General features: G+C 40.5%; 1 protein-coding gene across 2 annotated transcripts in view; it reads left to right on the top strand.

Annotated features, from left to right (window-relative positions):
• Positions 1 to 14,856, top strand: part of MPPED2 (metallophosphoesterase domain containing 2) — a 107,827-nt gene that overhangs the window by 28,296 nt on the left and 64,675 nt on the right. For both annotated transcript variants that reach the window (XM_076343356.1, XM_076343357.1), the window contains exon 3: positions 11,219 to 11,400. In XM_076343356.1, coding sequence (XP_076199471.1) covers positions 11,219 to 11,400 — 182 coding nt within the window. The remainder of the gene's footprint in view (positions 1 to 11,218; positions 11,401 to 14,856) is intronic.

Here is a 14,856-nt window from a genome sequence, read left to right as displayed (position 1 = left end):
GACTATATAACATGAAAGTTTACATAATTTCAGTCAACCATTTTAATGTACCGAGCTTTTCAATAATCTCGATGCTGAGTAGGAACCTGTATTTTGGTGTTGGTAGAAGGTAGTTAATAATATCCTCTCTCTATTCCTATTGAAAACAAGGACTTAACTTTAGAAGGAGGGCTAAATTGCTGTCTGTATTTTACCATCTTCCCTGCAGAAAGCTTCTTAAACCTTAAGAGGAGCTAGAGGCTGAAACCTTTGACAAGGGCTGAAATAATTCATATACATGAGACTGAGTGGCAAAAGGCCTTTTAAGACAGCATAGCTGTTATGAAGAGTTTTATTTGGCAGGAAAATAGTGTTAGATGCCCGGATTTTGATGGGAAGCATTTTATTATTAATATCTTCAAAAAGTTTGTTAGAGCGTAGATGCAGTAGAGAATATACACCCTAATGGAGACAGATTATTGTACTGGTTCAGCTCTGCAAATGGATTTTGTAGATAACATACAGTGTCTGCCAGTTTACTTCCTTAAAATAGTATCTGATGCTGCATGAATACTAGGAAATTTCTTTTTATTTGAGTTATATGTTCTGCTCTGCTCACCAATTTCCTACTAACATCAGTGACAATTTCATAGGCATGTTGATGGCACTCTGTGCCCTTAGTAACTTAAAAATGGGAACTGGTGGCATTTGCCCAGCATGAATTGTTCTTCATTTGAACAGGTTTTTTTGACTCAGTTCCATCACCCCTGTGGAAGTCAAATCATAAGGCAGAGCAGCAGAGAGACTCATGACTTCGCACTGTGTTTAGGAGAGGGCTAACACTTTGCTTGCATGGAGATTGAATCGCATCTCATCACTGGAGAGAGTGATACCTTCAGGTCAGAAAGTAAAATGATTGAGAAGGCTAAGTGTGGAGTTTCTTACTTGCACTGTATAGTTAACTTGTCGATTAAAGAAGAACACTTGTATTTCCTGAGCTGCAAGTCAGTGAAATTTCAAGTAGTTACTATACTTTAGACAAATACATATGGGGGGAGAGAGCCAACCTCAGGTGTTTCTCGGCAAACACTCTAGGCTCGATCCTGTGGGGGTCTAAACACGAAGTATTTGTTTCTGAAACATGAAGATAGATTTTAGATTTCATAGCAAATTCTGCAAGATAATCAGTTCTCCTCAGAATTTTGTATGCCTTCAAGTCCGGTTGTCTAGTTGCCTTATTACATAAGAGTTATTGTCTATTGTTGAATTTATCATCTCCCAGAAAAAGTATTGAGTTATGCTTAGGAATTCTGTACATTTTAGGACACTCCAGATTTCATTCTTAATACAAATGGGCATAAGAAATGGAGTATATGCTGCAGTAATTTCTCTTACGCACTTCTTGTTTTGACAGAACCTTATAAGTCCTCTCATTATTTTTTACATCTGTCCCTCTGACCAAAATCATCCTAATTTCTGAGAAAGATGGTATTTTTGATGTGTCAAGTTAGAGCGAAACTAATTAAATTATCCTGGAGATCTGCTTCTATTTGGTTTTGGGTGGGGTTTTGTTTGGGGGTTTTTTTGCATTACAATTTGAAAAACTGTTTTACTATTGAAGCAAGGGCTAAAACCTTCTCTGTGGTTTCTACCCTAGAAATAAGTCCACGCCATTTTATGACTCCTGCAATTGAAATAATTGAAGGGATACCACACATTAGTTTAGCCTCACTCTTGCTGAGATATAAAAACGTGAATTTTTCAAATCTCATTGTCCTTAAATTAAAATTGGATCTAAATTCTCTTCTCTTTGGGGTTTGGGATGCCAGATTATATATATTTAATGAGTCGGTGTTTGTAGAGTTTATAGTAGGGAAATAAAAATGTGCCTTCGGTGTAGAGAGCTTATTGACCTACCTTCCTAGTAGGTGCAGTTTTATCAGCAAATGAGTTCTTTTGGGGTGGGGGGAAGGCATGATTTATAGCAGCCCCCCGACAACAACAACAACAGAGTGTGGGAAAAGTGCTTCTTAATTACTTTTAATTGAAACCATACCAGCATAAAAATGGCAATTTACTGTTTTATTTAAAGAAGAAACTTTTGCCTGGACCTTAGAGTGATGCCGATACTGGTGTTGACACTGTTTTCAGTTCTGTTTTGCTTCTCTAACCTTTGGAAAGCCACTCGTACCCAAATTTTAGAAGGTATTTCATGGACTAAAAAGAAATTTCATCTGCAAAGGGATGTTTAGTAGGATTTTCAAAAGCACTCAAGCAATTCAGTTTCTGAATTCCCATTAATGTCAAAGGAGGTTAGGTACTTCAGAAAAAAGACCGGGTGACTATTTGCCCCCAAAGAACACCACAGAAAATCTGGATTTTACCTCTGTGGTTTTATTACTGACCAGAATCTGGGATTAACAGAGTTTGGATTCTTAATGAGTTGAGGTTTATATCGGGCTGAGAAGATATATTATTAAAAATTCCTTATAAAGGAGGGTTTTCTTAAGTTTGCCCAAATGATGACAGTGGATAATACAGGTCTTTTCTGTTTAAGCTCATAAATCTCACTGGAAGTAAAACAGCTCCAAAACCTGTAATAAAAAGATCCATCATTTCCCTGCAGCTATAATTGTTGGAAACGTTAGCAGTAAGCTGCTGAGTGGTGCATTGAATCCTCCTGTGGGTTTGTAAATGTAATTTATTTTTTTTTCCACATTGCACCAAGACACAATTAATGCAATTTCTGAAATAAATATCAGACCTCTGTTTTACAGTTTCCAGAACTCTTTCTAAGGTTTTGATGGGTGACACGTGTACATGGAGTTTTCCAGAAGAGGTGTGGCTTTCTAGCTGATTTGGGGTAGTCTGTTCTTAGATACGTGTGCTTGTATAAATAAGATCTATCAGTGAGAGCGTTGAAAGGTATTTGAATCCCTTTCTTTTTAGTCAGAGAAGAAAACAGATATTTTCTTGGTGTTTGACCATACTGGAAGATGGAGTCAAGTCAACAAAAGCACTAATATGTATGATTTAAAGAATTAATGGCTGACAGCGGCCAACTAAAGCAATGCCATATTTTGACATTCATTGTGTTTATTGAGAAGAAATGAGTATTTGGCTTTGTGTCATTCAGCATGTGTTGTATCACCAAATCCGCTCTGTGTACGTGCATGTATATATTTTTCTGGCTGGAGATGTCTGGATATCCCTATGATGCGCTGAATTTATGCTGTCAGAATTTGCAGACAGTCCACCTTTCGTTGGAGGGTACAACGCAATCAGATAACCTGCCTGTCCCCTTCATCAAAGTTTTTTTAGTTTCCCTTTCAAAATCAGGAGATCGGTTGTAAATACTGAGAAGTTAATCTATTTGCCAAATCATTTTATAAAGTAGTCACTACAGCTTCAAAAATATTTATAAAAGGCCTGTTTTGTTTGGAATTTTTAAGTTCAAGTTACAAAGCGATAATAATTCTTGACTGACTAGTGCGAGTTTTCAGGCCCCCGGCTCCTTACATAGGAGTGTTAGCGCAGTGGCTCTGGAGGTACGTCTCCTGCGCGACAGCCAGGAGCGAGAGAGATGCGCCGAGCCTTCACGTTGCCTGCATTGGCCCTGGAGGGGCCACCGGTGGGCTCTCTAATAGGAGGCGGGTGTGGGAAAGGAGCTCCTGGAAGGGGAGGCAGAGGTGCCGAGGTGGCCCTGTGGAGATTGCTGACCTGCAGTCGTTTTCTTACCTGGTGCGCTGGCTTTTGCCTTTCCTCCCTGGCGGCAGGCCGTAGGCTGAAGCAGCCATCTCTGGCGTGCTGTTACCGGAGCGTTTGCCCTGCTGGGTTGCCTTCCAGTCCCACCACCCCACCTGGCTTTTTCTCCAGTTTGTTTGCTACCCTGTTGGCTGAGGAAAGCCCATGGTAACCTGTGATGTCTGGCTTTACTCATGGGTACTAGGATTTCTTAAGCAAGAAAACAAAAATGGTTATTGACAGCTGTGTGTGTTATTCTCCTTCACCTCCTCCCCCTTTTCCAGGCACGTACTTTGTTTTCCTTTTTATAAGTTCCTATCACTGGGCCATCTTCCTGTAGAGTCTCATTTAGGGTTGGGATCTACAGCTGTGCTTAGGAAACCAGCATCTACACTGTGTTCAAGGGCAACCATGATGAGATGACTCAAGGAGATAAAGATGCCAGGGCCTGTTGGACTCAGTGAGCTGAGCCAGTTCAGGGAGCAAAGCCAGCTGGTCGGAGCAGCTGGGGAGGCACAGCCGTGCATGCTGGGGCTGTGTCGATCTGAGCATGGGTGGCTGAGCCTGCGGCAAAGGAGAGAGAGCACTGGATAAAACCCCTGGGGCCTGGTGAGTCCTTGGAAAAAACCCAAGGTCTCTGTCACCATCCCAACAGTCTTACACCTTCCCTTAGTGTAATTTGCCTTTTTCTGGATTTTTGTCATCCAAGAGCCTTGGTCTTGACTGTGCGCTGTTAGCTCTGGTGTGTGCCCAGCGATGGGCCTTTCACTGGTGTTTCACTGTGGTGGGTGAGGGGATGCTCTTGCTCTGCCTGGCTGGCCATGGGGTGTCGCAGATGGGCAGCACGCGTGGGAAGGCTGTCCCCATGTGTGCCGTCGCTGCTGTGGCTCTGGCTGCCAGCATCCTGCAGCTGCGGCACATAGGGGAGTTGAAATGTTGGGTGTTACGGGATGGGTCCTGTCACAGTGATAATTGTAAGAAATAAGAGTGCTTCAGTAGAGGAAAAAAGGAAATGCCTGGATCTTCCAAGATGCCTTACAAATTTGGGGAACTGCATCCAGAGCAGCCGTGGGGGATGCAGTTGCAGAGCAACACAGGCACAGAAAGCTTGCTCTCTTGTAGCTTTGGGAGAGTGAAGCAGCTGAAAAGATTTTGAGTAAGTTCTAATGAAGAACAAGGGCACTGTGTCTGCTCCACATTTGGTGCTGGAGTTTTGGCTTTTAATCTGATAATGTATGAAGTCTTCAGTAACGTGTCCGTGTTTGTATCAGCCTGATCAACTAAACCAAATGACACTACATTTTAAGACTTACGTTAACGTTATGAACTGAAGATTTTAAATTCAGATGTTAAATTTTTATTTCAAAATGTAGACACATTTACAATTTGATTTTTGATATAGTCCTTCTGGTCTGTGGCATTAAAAACTGGTTCTAAAATTACGAAGTTGGCTTAATAGTCCTGAGATTTTTTTTTTAAAATAAGAACAATTACACATAATTTATTTTCATTCAATTTCTTGAACATCTGCAGGGCATACAGATGCATTTCATGCATTTTTCTTCAACTGAGAGATCTATTGATATATTTTGAGAAAAATAATTAAGCCACAGGTCTCACATGATCACCCAATTCCAAGACTTGGGACTGGCTCTAAGAGAAATAACAAATATCACAGTATAACAAAGCTGTGAGATTTGGCTACAGTAACAAATACTTTAAGTACCGTAGCAAGGAGTTTTCACAGAAATTCCCGTTATTCTCCTCTCCTGAACTTCCCATGCCAGAGGGAGCATGTGTAGAGGCGGAGGTATGAATTCAAAGAGAGAAAAAGATGAAGATGTAGAAAATACATTGCTTTTGTTTTCCAGTTTCAACAAAATTATCTTTTGTTGCCTTAGCTGAGGAGGGGGAACTAACAGCACTTAGAAACAAGCTTTTTAAAGTGTTTTTGCAGAAAATGTTTGTATTTTAATTCTAAAATAAATATACCAAGCTAACTGGCTCTTTGAAAAAGTATTTGTTTACAAATTTTGAAAATAGGAGTAGCAGGAAGAGTATGAAGGTTTTGCAAGAGGAAGCTAAACTGTAAACAAAACTGACTATTCATAGCAAGTATGAGTAGGTGGTTTTTTAAAAGCTAGTAATATTAGGTATGTTTTTAATATAGAATAGTTACTAGATAGCATGTCTCCAAATGACTCCCAGAACAGTAGAATAAGTGCAACAACACGTACAGATTTTATGTGGTACACAGACTTGAAGTCTGTGCTTAAATGGATCTATAATGAATGCTAATTTAGATGTCGTAAAAAACAAACCCACAAATTCAGTCACAGATAGAACGCAATGGAGAAATTATTAAAGAGATGAAAAGACAGCATACAGTGTGATGAAGTCTGGGAAGGACATGGGCCTGTATGTCATGGGACTGTTCATCTGGTGAGTCTGGGAAAGAGTAAAATTACATGGTCTTCTGCAGTGACCACTGACTTGTTCACCTGTAGCAAAGCTGACAGAAACAGCTTAAAAAGTAGTGGACTGTAAGCAGTAATAGTGCCGGTTTGAGTTGTAGGGTTTGGGGTGGGATGATTCCCAGCATAGGTGCTGCATTCATCAGTGATTTATTCCACTTTAGGAACTGGAAATTCTTCCTGGCTTAATGTTTAAGATTTTTATTTAGTTTTCATGGATAAATTGGTTTCTTGGGAATTGTTCTATAAGGGGGCATTTGGGGTCTGCATATCTCAAAACCCAAGAGAGCAGGGAAGTGAAAAGGCTGTGGGTTCACCTCTCTAAGCACAGGCGTTCCCAGGGACTGGCTAACCCAGCCAGAGCCCTGTATTTTTAGCTTTCAAAGTCACCCATGCAGAATTATCCTTTGGAATCAAACCTTCTATTTCTTTCAGAAAAATGGTGCTTGTGTCTCTTCTGCATTTTCTTTGAAAACAGGATCTCGGTGTAATTCTGCCTGCAGCTATGTCTCTTGGAGGGCTGCACTGCCCTTTCTGTCTCAGAGGTACTTTCCAACACTGCTGATTTAGAAGACATCGTTATGAGTAACTAGCATAAGCTTGGGCTGAAATACACAGCTAATGTGTCTGTTCCATAGCGTGACATCCCAAATCAAGTCCTTTGCCTCTGTGCATGTGAAATTCCCAGTGTTTTCCTCCTCTGTGAGTTTCTGAATTCAGCCCTCCTACCTCGCTCTCAAAATCCCTTTGATAACTTCTGTGTTGCTGGTTGTTGTTTCATTATTTAATCTCAGCTTTTAAACCGTAAAGCCGTGACAAAATTTGCTGTGCAGTGGATGACAGCATACAGCTCCAAGTCCGTGCAGTCCCTGGGAGCAGCACCGGGTGCCAGCAGCCCAGCCAACACCGTGCATGGGCTGCCATGTGCACAGCCGGCAGGGCAAGGGGCAGTGCTTGGCTTGCTTACTTACACGGCCCCACTGTCTTGGAAGTGCCATGGTAACAGTGGTTTTGGAGGAAGATACTGATTAGTGATAGCTGAGCAAGCCAAATCAGAGCCTGGTTTATGTTGTCGTTTGATTCAGCTGCAGCAACGTGCGAGGACCTGTAAATTCGAGGTTTGTACCTGAGGGACTCCTACTCTAAGTGAGAACAACTGGTGGTAAGGGCAGTTTAGTAAAGCCAAGTAATTATCTGATAAACAAGGTCCTTATAGAAGTGTGTGAAGATTACATTGTCCCTTCTGATTTCTAAACCCTTGTCATAAATGCTTTAAATGTGACAGATCTTACATTACTGTCATGATCTTAGAAAGCAGTCATTGCTCAACTGCCTTACCGGATTTCATTCTGGGTCTTACATAAACTTTTGAAAAAACGCCTAAGTGCCTGAGTTTCTAAAGTGCAAGATACCTTAGGGTAGATAAGTACCTATTAATAGCTGTCTGTAAAGGAAGTTAGATGTCCAAAATAATTTACTAACTTAAGGCAAGAAAATCCTCATTCGTTTTGATACTTGGCTATTTTGTTAGATTGTTTTCCATTTCCTGATTGCTGTATTAATCCTAACGTATAAACATTCAAATTATTCTGGAATAACGTTTACTGCATCTTTCCATGAGCATGCTTTTCCAAATGCAGTGATCAAGTAATCTGTAAAGTGTTTCAGTCTGCCAGCTCAAGAAGGCTGAAAAAATTGGTGGTGATGGAGAGTGTCAAAGTTAGCTAGATGCACTGTGTTTTGGAGCAAATGGTAAAGAGTATGTTGAATTTCTTAGGTATGTGCTCTTGATTCAGCAGAGTCTGGTGATGGGCAGGGTTGAAATAATTATTTTATCTCCTGTTGAATTGCAGTGAGGGTCAGATGCATAACTATCGCAGAGCTTTTAGAAATGCCAGTCTATAATCCCCAGATGTTGGGTCGTGAGGTGAGCAGACCACCAGAAGAAGGGATGACGTTCACAGCCCAGGTAGGAGCCTGCTAGCCAGCAGTGCGTCGCCAAAAGCTGTGAAAGGGTAGTGCCTGGCCTGCTGCAGTAGCTGATCTCACAAGTTCAGAGGCCAATCCTCTCATGACGTAGTGAAAAAGAAAAATCTCGCATTACTGTTTGCCATACTGTAGCTGTGGATGAAAAGAAAACTTGAGCCTCTAGGACTGGCAATAACGCCACTTTTATTAAGTTTCTATTGAAGGACTATTTTGAGTAAGATAAATTGATGGGCTGAACACAATAACTTTTAGTATCTCGCTTTCAAATACTTAGTAGGCAAGCACTAGTGAATAAGAGAAGAAATTAAGCTAAGATGTAGAAAAAAGGTTACTTGGCAACATCATAGTGTTTGTGAAGAGGAGAAAGAAGGGTCAGGAACTTAATGAATTTCGATTATAGAATTTTCTGTAAGTCAGTCATTGCATGAATAGAAGAATCCTAAACCAGATTTTGGTGTCATACCCTAATAGGGATTGCCTAAAGCAAAACAGGGTTTGTTTGGAAACAAACTGCAGAGAATAGCAAAAGCATAGCTGCTGTGTACGAACAAAATTGGACTCCCCAGAGGCAGGCAGTGCTGGTCACAGCTCAAGCAGAGACGATCTGAACAAGGTATGTGGTACTGATGAAAGTTAGTGTTAATTTTTTGTGTTGTCTGGGGTAAACATACTTGGAAGTGTGGAAGTGTTGATTTGGAGACCCCCATGTTTACTATGTAACATGCTATTTAAAAAGTTTCAGCTTACCTTCAGTAGTTGGGAGGAAGGCACCAAATACAAAAGCACTATGGCCTATAATTACAGTTCTGCCCAGCTTGCCAGTGTGATTTCAACAGGTAAATGAATTTTCCCCTGTAATAATAACCTTATTAATTTCTGACCCTTGCAGAGAAGAAGAATCCATTGATTGTCAGAGTTCAGATTTTTGCAGTGGATTTCTGTAGCGGTAACCAGTTATATGGCTCAACTAATCGTACCTGGTGCTTTGGGTGGAATAGGAGGTGCAATACCAAAACCAAAAAAAGTTATCTACCAAACTGCCCCTTCCCATGCAGTCCAGCCTGCAGTAAAATCTGTTTTTAAAGTAAAGATCAAATTAAAGTAATCATCATCTTGTAGAGCCTGAATTTTGCAAATTAATTCTGCGGACCATGGCAACCAGATGTGGTGCATTTGGTAAATACAGTTTAATTGGAAATACTTCATTATGGTACCTAGGAAAATGCAGTCTAACAAATAATATCTCCCCCACCCCCACCCCCCCATGCTAAAATCTTACCTGTTAGTAAACATTCTACCAAATCTAAAAGACTCAGTAAAATCTTGATAGTAAGAGCATTCACATGGACATTTTTCCATTGGAGATTGGTACATATCCATATGGAGCTTGATTTCTTGAACCTCTGTAAACTCGCCAGTGTGGGAAGCTGAATTGTTCCCTGGAAGATGCTTTTGGTGTTTCTCACCTATGTAGGGAGCTGAAGTTAAAGACTGGTGGAAGTTTTCACACAGTTCAGTGTGCAGTAAATACTAAATACTAACTTAGTTTACTAAAAGTAGTAAATATAGTTCAGTAAATAAAGGAATACTTCAAAAGTCTATATTTTCTTAGGATATGTGCTTTATTTTCTATTGCTGATCATACATCTCATTACAACTATGGGGATTTAAGAAAAACAGATTCACAGTGATGTGAGCTCGTTACTTGTTTTTCTTTTCATTCAGTGTGGAGAGCAAAACTAATAAAAACTGTTTAATTTTCTTTTTACTTTCAGGCACCGATTTTTGAATGTCTGTTGTGCCAGTTTGTCCCAGTAAGTCTTAGAACAGCATTATTTTGGGTGCTTTAAAATACTTAGAGCTTGGTTTTACCTTTCTGATGATTTGAGATGTAAGCGGACTGTTATTCTGACGTAAGTCCTACATACCTCAAAATTTCTACCTGAAGCTAAGCTCTAACCATGATCAAAGTGGCACATCAATGGAATGGGTTGAAGTTTTGTGGAGCTGGGGTGGGGTTTTCTGTGGTGTTAATCCAGATGCTGCGCTATTCAAATGTTGAGTTAAGTTGAGCAAATCAAGTCACAGTAACTCTGCAGAGAAATAATTGTTATTCCAAAGCAGGCAATGGGTTGCCTTTTGTATTTTAAGTTACTCTGTTACAAATTAGAACTTCTAACCACTAAGTATGCATAAAGCACTTCTCTTCCCTATTATTTTTCTCTGTTCCGCTTAAATTTAGAAAACAAAAACCAAAATGCCTCAAAACCAAACTTCTATGCTGGGTCACATATAGTCGATAAGATCAAATCAACAAATGTAGCTTGCAAGTAACCAATTGAACTAAATTTTTAACATCATTGGCTATAGAAAAAATGTTTTATCTATGGTTGCTTAGTGCTCTACCACATCAGTTCCTGACTTTATAGATTTTGGGAAGATGAGCTCAGGATTTTGTATGAGGGTAAGAAGTTGTCATTAGACGCACTTCTGCAATTTCCAGGCTTCATCAAAGCACTCCTGAATGTCCCTGATTTTGTGTAAACAAATATTCCTGCTGGAATCTGTAGGAGTGCCTGTGCTCTTGAACAAAATCACATGCTAAGCTGCTCAGCTCAAGTGAGAGCCTGTTGCTGGCCCACCTGCGAGACCTGTTATTTAATGGCCCGTGCACTTGTTCATGTATAAGGCAGATGATGGAAAAAATATATCTGAATTCAAAGTCTCTCAAATCCATTTTCTCCATTTTCTCCAATGTTTAAATTAACTTTAGTATCAGAAACTGGCCATATCTTGTGTATCTTTTAATCTTCCTTCCTTACCAGGTGAGTATTTAAGAAGCATTGTGGTCCCCTCTGGATTTTTGGCAGTGTTGCATTACAGAGTGATTTCTTTCAGCATGGTGTGTGTAAATGGATGTGTGTGTGTGCATGCACGCTTATGTAGAGATAGATCTGTGTTGATACCTGAAATAATAGATGGGAGGGCTTTAACCTTGTAACTGTTACGAGATCTTTATGTGTCTGCTTTAGGGTCGACCCTATCCCATATGACACTCCAAAACCAGCGGGCCACACGCGCTTTGTCTGCGTCTCAGACACACACTCCAGAACAGATGGCATCCAGATGCCTTATGGGGACATCCTTCTCCACACGGGCGATTTCACCGAACTGGGACTGCCCTCAGAGGTTAAGAAGTTTAATGACTGGTTAGGTAAGGAATTACTGCGTTTTGGTGACCCCAATTAACCTCTCCTGTCCAAGTGTCAGTCACTGCCTCCTAATTGAATTAGAGCACTTGAAAATCCCCCCCTACCCTTGCTTCACTTGTCCTCGTGTGATGTGCTGTTTCTAGCCTCAGTATGATTCTGTTAATTAAGACAAATTTAGAGACTTTGCTGTATTTCTGCATTATCTTGGGGGGAAAAGATTCTGTCATTCCACAGCAAGGACTATGTAGCCTTCTGTGTGCGCTGAGGGAGTGGTGGCACTTCATATGAATGTATACGGCGTCCTGTTAGCTGACGCTGTGGGGTTTTATGTCCACAGCCAAAACTATTGCTCGCTGTATTTTGGGCTTACCATAACTGAAAGCAGTGCTGAAAGTTACAACATACTTGGAAATTATGAAAGTACTTCTTCCCACAATATAGGATAGCAAAATCAATAATACTGTTTGGAAGAGGAGAATTTTTTGGGGGTGTTATTCACATGATTGCCTCTTTGAGTTAGAGTACTGGCATTTTAAATTTGAACGCAGGCACTCAGTGCCTCTTTGGTAAGAATGCCTTTTGCAGTCTGCTGTAGTTGATAGCAGTGCATTGATAGTGTATTCCTACAGATGCGGGCAATTAAATTGCAACAGCAGAAGACCAAGATGAAGGAGGGGAACTTGTGCAGGATGCTTCTGTTATAAATGCCACTGGTAGGCTGACCGTGTACTGCCGTGTCACCACTTGCATTAGAAACAGTCAGAGGTGAAGGTGACTCAAGCAGCTGATCTTCAAGAATCGTTAGAATGAATTTACAGCATTATGTAAAAACCTTTGAAAGCATAGCTTTGTCATCATGCTTTACCTCCATCACTGCACTCTCTCTTTCCTGCTCTATGATGGCCACATCTCTACATGCGTTTAATACCATCATTTTATTCCATTGGAGTTCCTTGGCTGACCCTTCAAGAGATAAGTAAAGAACATTTGGATTTACAAAAGGAATTTTTAAATAGAAGAGCTTTTATGTTTTCCGTCTTTTCACCCTCCTTTGCATTTTCTCCATACTGTTCTTTTTATCTTCCTTCTGACTGCCTCTGATTTCCATAGCCCAATTTTAAAGAACATTTTTCCTTCTTTTTATTGCTGTGCATGTGGGATTGGGGCTTCCAGATACTGCTGTATTACTGTAATTTAGTTTTATTGTTCTTATTTCTAGAAACCAGCACTAGATTTTATGAGCTCAGAACTATCCTTTTTCTAGGAATGTAATTGCAGGACTAGGAAATAAGAAGTGGTAGGAGAAGTAGGTGGATATGTACATAGGTTGAGGGAAGAGACACAGTAGGAATAATCTTCCTAAACTTTTGAGTTCTTTGTGATAACCTGTAAATTTTAGTGTTGCGAAGGAGGAGGAGTGAGCAAGGTAAGGGCAGTGGGAGGCTGCACAGCTTCACTGGGAGTGGGCGGTGTGGTCCCACCAAGCTTCAGTCCTCGTAGAGAAGCTGGGCAGCACTGCTGTTCAATGAGGTTCAGTAGTTACAGATGTCAGGCAGCTCCAGAAAAGGAATTGCTTTCTGGAGAGAGTAGACCTCCAAAGTCTACCCTGAATGCCATGCTGAGAGCAGTGTCTGGCTACCAAAGTTCCTCCTTGGTCTTTGGGTCATTTCACCAGTATTCTTTTGATATAGCCGGAGCCCATGCCTGGTGCTTGGCATTTGAAAATGCTAACTCAGTCCTGCTGAAAGCCAAAACAAGGAAGCTGCTAGTGTGTTTTCACCCTTTCATGGGGAATCTTACAGTATTGGCAGCCACTTGGCATTCTTTGTATTTAACAGGTGTTTCTTGATGATGTAATTTTATCACATAGATCCTTGGTTTAACATTTGCAACAGAAGAATTATAACCCTTTGGATAGCTTTTGTTCCAGCCTCAATAATTTGCCATGGAGCTTTCTTAGCATATATATCGTTCTTGTAGAAGTCAGTATAGTATTTATCTGAGAAAGCAGGTTTTGCGTTCTTCAGCAGTCGGTGTCATTGAAACTGACTGTGTGGGGACCTACTGGCTTTGGCCTCAGGCTTTCATATTTCAGGTGCAGAGAAAACTTCTTTTGTTATTTCTTTCTTTCTGTCTGTCTGTCTGTCTTTTTTCTCCTTACATGCACAGAGTCTACTTGCATTTTCATATATATGACAATACCAGTTATTAGGTTTCTGGCATAAGGTGAGGCAGCAAATTGATTCCCCTGGGGAATCTTGTCACGTTGGTGAATATTTGCTCCAGTGCTGTCCTCTCCTTATCTGGAATCAAAACACTATGAAGTCAGGCATGCCCTTTTGCCACTTCATTTCAGGCTCCTATCTGCAAAATGGGAGTAAGCACGTTTTACTGTTTACTATGTATATTGTGAAGATTAGTACCTTGAAGGTTGTGAGGTGATAACATGTAATAGTTTGAAAAATACATACCAGTGGCCGGTAGGAACAAGCAGGATTCCTTTTTCTTCTGCCATATAGTGGAAGGCATCTTTTTTCATCATAGTTGGTAGAAACCTTGTTCCAAAGCAATGCACTGAGAACTCCCATCAAACGCAAGGTTCTCCTTATAGAAAGGGGTTTTCAGTCTCTTGTGTGCATGGTTTTCTCCACTGGCAATCGTGTTGTAAAGCAGTAATGAAGACAAGGTATTTGTATCGTTTATACCTTGGGACAGAAGTGAGATCAAAGCTAGGCTTCATTCTATAGCTTATTTTACCTACTCTGTGGTAAAACAACAGGACCTCATCTCCACTAGGATTATATAATGGGATAACCACAACACAATGACTATGCATAATTTTCTCAGCAGTAAAGCCAAGGGAAAAGTTAAAAGATGATTATTCTGAACCCCTGCCTTGCTTGTACTTCACTGGGTGTTACATATGCCAGAGTTATACAGGACTGAAAGCACTTCTGTCAACCCTGAAACTTTATATTTTGTGGGTCTTGCGTCCGTTTGCAACTCTTCGGGTATCTCACCTGAGCAAAATGTTCATCTTGTCCATCCATTTCATTAATGTTTATCCTTCTTCCTCATCTCTGCAGCCAAATCGCGGAACATACTTTCCACGCCCTCTTTCCCGCTCTTCCGAGCTCTCAGCCCTTCCTGCAACTTTTACTAATTCTTATGCTTTTTTCTCTTTGGCTGGTGAATTTTCATTATTGGTTTTGCATGAAAGTCATCTTGGCTCATACATTGAATAACCTCTGTGGTCACTTAGTGATTACATACACTGGCTGAGGTAATGTATTCACTTTTGTTTTGGTGTGAACATGTCCCTGGGGTCTTGTAACTGCTGTAATCACTTGACCTTAGCGACTGTTAAATGCTTTAAACACAGTTATTTTAAATTTATAATTGTTTTCATTAAAATTCTCTTATAGTAACTTAACTGACCTTGCAGTAAACACAGCATT

This window comes from Aptenodytes patagonicus, chromosome 7, assembly GCF_965638725.1.
Source record: "Aptenodytes patagonicus chromosome 7, bAptPat1.pri.cur, whole genome shotgun sequence".
NCBI lineage: Eukaryota > Metazoa > Chordata > Aves > Sphenisciformes > Spheniscidae > Aptenodytes > Aptenodytes patagonicus.
The sequence above is the reverse complement of the archived record's forward strand: the minus strand, read 5'-3'. Positions and strand labels throughout refer to the sequence as shown.